We start from the raw sequence: 4,473 nt of genomic DNA, 5'->3' as shown, positions 1-4,473 counted from the left end.
CGATGCAAACGAGTAGAGCAAAAATTGCGGAAAGTGACCGGATCGGAGACAAATTTCGAGCATCTTTCGTTGCGAGCGAGGGCGGAGAGAACAAAAATGAAGCGAGAGACGCCAAGGCGGCCAACTGAAGAGCGACGGATGCCGGATGCGCACCACACCTAGGTGACCCGGAGATCTCTGCCGCGGGGCCCGCCCTCCCCCGTGCCGCCACCTCCCCACCACGCGACGCCGACGGGCAACGCGATGGCCGCCTCCCACCTATATAACCTCGCCTCCTCGCCTCCCACCCGGCCTCTAGCCACATCTCTTCATTCCCTCGCTCCGGCCGTTACCCAAGCAGGCAGACACCTCAGCTGTCAAGCTCAGCTCCGTGCCTGCCTCCTCCATCCTAGGAAGGCGGCGGCGGCGGCCGCACCCGCAAAGAGAGAAGCTCGGCGGCGGCCGGTCGGTGGCAATGGTGGACGTGGACCGCCGGATGGCCGGCCTGACACCAGCGGCGCACGCGGCGGGGCTTCGGCGCCTGTCAACGCGCGCCGCGGCGGGGCCCTCGTCAGCGTCGGCGTCCCCGCGGCACGGCCTGCACTCCTTCGCCCCGGTCGCGGCCGCGGTGCTGGCCCACCTCCGGGCCTCCGGTGTCGCCGTGCTCCCGGGCCTCACGGAGCTCGAGCTGGCGCGCGCCGAGGCCGAGATGGGGTTCGCGTTCCCGCCCGACCTCCGCGCCGTCCTCGCCGCGGGGCTGCCGTCGGGGCCTGGGTTCCCGGACTGGCGCTCCCGCGCCGGGCTCCGGTCCGCGTTCGACCTGCCCATCGCCGCGGCGTCGCTCCAGATCGCGCGGGGTGCGCTGTGGCCGCGATGCTGGGGGCCGCGCCCCGCCGACCCGGACCGCGCGCTGCGGCTCGCGCGCTCCGCCATCCGCCGCGCGCCGCTGCTCGTGCCGCTCTTCGACCGGTGCTTCCTCCCCTGCCGGCCCTGCCTGGCGGGCAACCCGGTGTTCTTCGTCACCGACGACCGCGTCCTCTGCTGCGGCCTCGACGTGCTCCACTTCTTCACCCGCGACTCCTGCTTCCAGCCGACGCTCGACCCGCGGGCGCCGCTGCCGTTGTCCCGCGAGACGCCCGCCGCGACGCCGTGCACGCGCCGCAGCCTCGACGCGGCCTGCGGCGGCAAGGCCCCGCGCTGGATCGAGTTCTGGAGCGACGCGGCGTCCGACCGGCGCCGCCGCGACTCGTCCTCCTCGGAGGCCTCCACCGCGTCGTCGCTGTCCTCCGGGTGCGCGTCCCCGCCGCCGCCGCCCAGGCGGTCCAGGACCCCGCACTGGGTCGACACCTACCTGGACCGGCTCGGCTCCGTGCTGCGGCAGGGCGGGTGGAGGGACACGGAGGTGACGGAGATGGTGGAGGTGGCGGCCTCCGGGATGTTCGACGGCGAGGAGGCGGCGGCGCCCCCCGAGGCCGACCCCGACGCCGTGCTCGACGCGCTGCTGCTCAAGGCCGACCGGTGCTCAGACTCGCTCCGGCGCGCCGGGTGGAGCTCCGAGGACGTGTCGGACGCGCTCGGGCTCGACCTCCGCCGGTGCAAGGAGCGGCCACGCCCCGCCGTGCAGATTCCTCCGGAGATCGCCGTGAAGGTCGAGCGGCTCGCGCGGTCGGTGGCGCGGCGCCCCTGACCCGGCCTCGCCGCGGCTCTGGCACGGCCGCATCAGCTGCCGCCGGAGAGGCACCTGCCGCCACCATTTTTCTTCATCCCTTTCAAAAATGCCCCATTCAGATTTTTTATTGACTTTTTCACTATACAAGGAAAGAATACTTGTACTTTAATCAAGTAGTAAAAACTGTACGAAAAAGTTAACCCCATGATCGTGTCTATGCGGAGGTGTAATTAAATGCTTGGAAGTGAGCAGTACTAACGGCTACATTTGACGGCGCAAGCCATTTCTTCGTGTCTCGCTAAGGCCAGCATAGCCAGCCTCAATGGAGTTTTATGAAAAGTTTTATGGAGTATATTACTGACTGTTTTGGTAAGATTATTTATGAGGAGAGTTTTATCAGACGTGTGAGTAGTTTCATCCTAATTGTGCACTGACACTGCATAATGCAGAATCGGTAAATGCTTGCCAGGAGAAGTCGAAAAGAGGTAACGAAACTAAAATATTGTCGTGATTCGCTTGAATTTTAGACAAAAGTGTTCGTTTTCAGACCGGACGAGAAAAGCCGCCCTGTGTTGGGAGCACACAGTAGAGCCGAGGTAGTAGTGGTTCGTTTTTTTTTCCCGATCTTTAGACAAGGAAACGGTACTTTGTGTCGATTCTTTGGGTGCCAAGGTGGATGCCGATGTCTGCCGCCTATCCAGATCTCATCTGAGGAGCCGAGTCATTTCCAGTAGCAAACGGTCAGATTCCAGGTAGCAGCTGCCGTACTGGTATAATTTTGTGGCGAGGGATCTTCCTAGCATGCTTCGACGAGACGACGACCAAGTCTGTTCCTTTTTGTTCTGTTTGTTTTTTCTTCTTGGGTTCAGAGTTTATTCAGTCTTTAGTTTCAAAAAAAAGTTTATTCAGTCTGTTTTACTAGTTACCCTACACAATGTGCTCCCGAGCCCCGATTTTTACTTAATAGATTCGTCTCGCGATTTAGCCTAGGGGTTGTGTAATTAGTTTTGTAATTAATCTAAGTTTAATACTCCTAATTAGTGTCCAAACATTCGATGTGACGGGGGCTAAAATTTAGCCCCCTCCTCCCAAACACCCCCTTAGCCAAATTGGGAGGTGCCACAGCACTGTAGCACACTGTAGCGTTTCGTTTGTATTTGTGAATTATTGTCCAAATATTGACTAATTAGGCTCAAAAGATTCGTCTCGCAAAGTACAACAAAACTGTGCAATTAGTTTTTAATTTTATCTACATTTAGTACTCCATACATGTACCGCAAGTTTGATGTGATGGGGAATCTTCTTTTTGCATAGTGTTAAAGTTGGGAGTTGGGAGTAAAGTGAACAAGGGCTAGGAAAAAGAGCAGCCTTGTTCCGTCGCCGTGCGGGCCGCGGCGGCATGCTCTGCGCCTCGCATCTGTTCTCTGTTTGGACACTAGGCCCTTGTTCACTTAGGGGCTGTTTGGAAGGAGGAGGCTACGCGCGCGCCTGCACTGGCACTGCCCGCCTGCCGCTGCCGCCTCCTGTGCGGCTGGCGGCTGCGCTCGTGCAGGGCGCCAGGGCGCAGCGCGTTCCCACTCCACTCCTGACTCCTGAGAGGCTGAGACAGGTTGGGCGGTTGCGCCGGCGCGCCCTCTCGATTCAATGCGGCGGCGTGCGCCCGGCCCTTGCCCTGTGCCGCGCGGCGTATCGGAAAGCGGAGCCGCGGCCCGTGGCGGAACAGCGACGCGTGACCCGGTGGCCGAGCGCGCGTGTCCGGCGTGCCGGGTGGTCCTGGCGGCGTCCTGCTGCCTGCGCCACCGGTCTCCTCGGGCCGTGCCTGCGCGTCGTCGCATCCCGACCGTTGGTTGGATTCGAAATGGCTGGCAAAGCCTGCGCGTGCTCCGCCACCTGTGCCTCCTCCCATGATTACGTATGAGCTGGCTTATAAAATATTTCTCCTATTTTAGTAGAAGAGAAAATAGCTACCTTAAAATTGTACAAGATAACGTGTAAAGTTATTTATATTATAAGCTATATGATTATTCATATTATGAGCTATATGTTAAAAGTTAGATTACTGGAAGTGTTATGTCATGTAGATAGGAGGAGGCCCTAGTTCTCCTCCAAAGCTGTCACCATCGGCTTTGATGGAAGCAGGGGAGGGGCCGGCCGAGAGGGTGACATGCATGCACGCTGGCTGCTGGGGTTCCCAGTACTTCGCTGCGAGCATTGGTCGGGAGTCGAGACCTGGGGGCTAGGGAGAGGTTCTACGAATTTGAACTGTGGGAGTCAGGAGGTGCGGTACTTAAAGCAGAGGTGAACCGTGGGTGGAACGCAGCTTTCACTAGCACTTAAAACTAAGGTTAACATTCTTTTCAAAAAAAACTAAGGTTAACACCAGCTTGGTTTACGCTGCAACTGGGGGGATTAAAAATAGGAGCGGCGCGGTAATCCTGTTCTTTTTTTTTTTGGCATGCTGATGCTCGAACAGAGCAGATAAGAGCTACTAGTAGCTACTCTTGTAGCTTCGGCATTGTGTCCGGCCATCCACTTGGTACTGTCCGCCACAACGAGAGTTTCTTCACGCTTAACGGCCCTGCTAATTTGCAAGTAAAAAATTCTAGTTACCCAACAACTTTACTGCTAATGAGATTAAATGGGCGGCGAGAGGAGCCAACTGGAAGTTTGTCACTGCTTTCAACCGTTATTGGCAGCTTAGCATTAACAAATTTGCAAAAGTGACACTAGAACGGTCATTATTCGAGTGGTAATTCTTTTTATAAAAAAAAGATAAAGGAAAACAGACATGGGTTCAGGGTTCACTCAGCTCCCGAGCCCAACCG

The 4,473-nt window shown here is 57.9% G+C and overlaps 1 protein-coding gene across 1 annotated transcript; it reads left to right on the top strand.

Annotated features, from left to right (window-relative positions):
- Positions 1 to 311: 311 nt before the first annotated feature.
- Positions 312 to 2,015, top strand: LOC101766414. Its single transcript, XM_004973611.3, has one exon. It carries the CDS (start codon positions 455 to 457, stop codon positions 1,664 to 1,666), a length of 1,212 nt encoding a protein of 403 aa, XP_004973668.1. The 5' UTR covers positions 312 to 454; the 3' UTR covers positions 1,667 to 2,015.
- Positions 2,016 to 4,473: the final 2,458 nt, after the last annotated feature.

This window comes from Setaria italica, chromosome VI (genome assembly GCF_000263155.2).
Source record: "Setaria italica strain Yugu1 chromosome VI, Setaria_italica_v2.0, whole genome shotgun sequence".
Classification (NCBI taxonomy): Eukaryota; Viridiplantae; Streptophyta; class Magnoliopsida; order Poales; family Poaceae; genus Setaria; species Setaria italica.
Note: the sequence above shows the minus strand (reverse complement) of the source record. Positions and strands in the feature narration are given on the sequence as shown.

Bases quoted from the DNA above. Each gene is read 5' to 3' on its own strand.
- LOC101766414 (XM_004973611.3), top strand. From the start codon at position 455: ATGGTGGACGTGGACCGCCGGATGGCCGGCCTGACACCAGCGGCGCAC.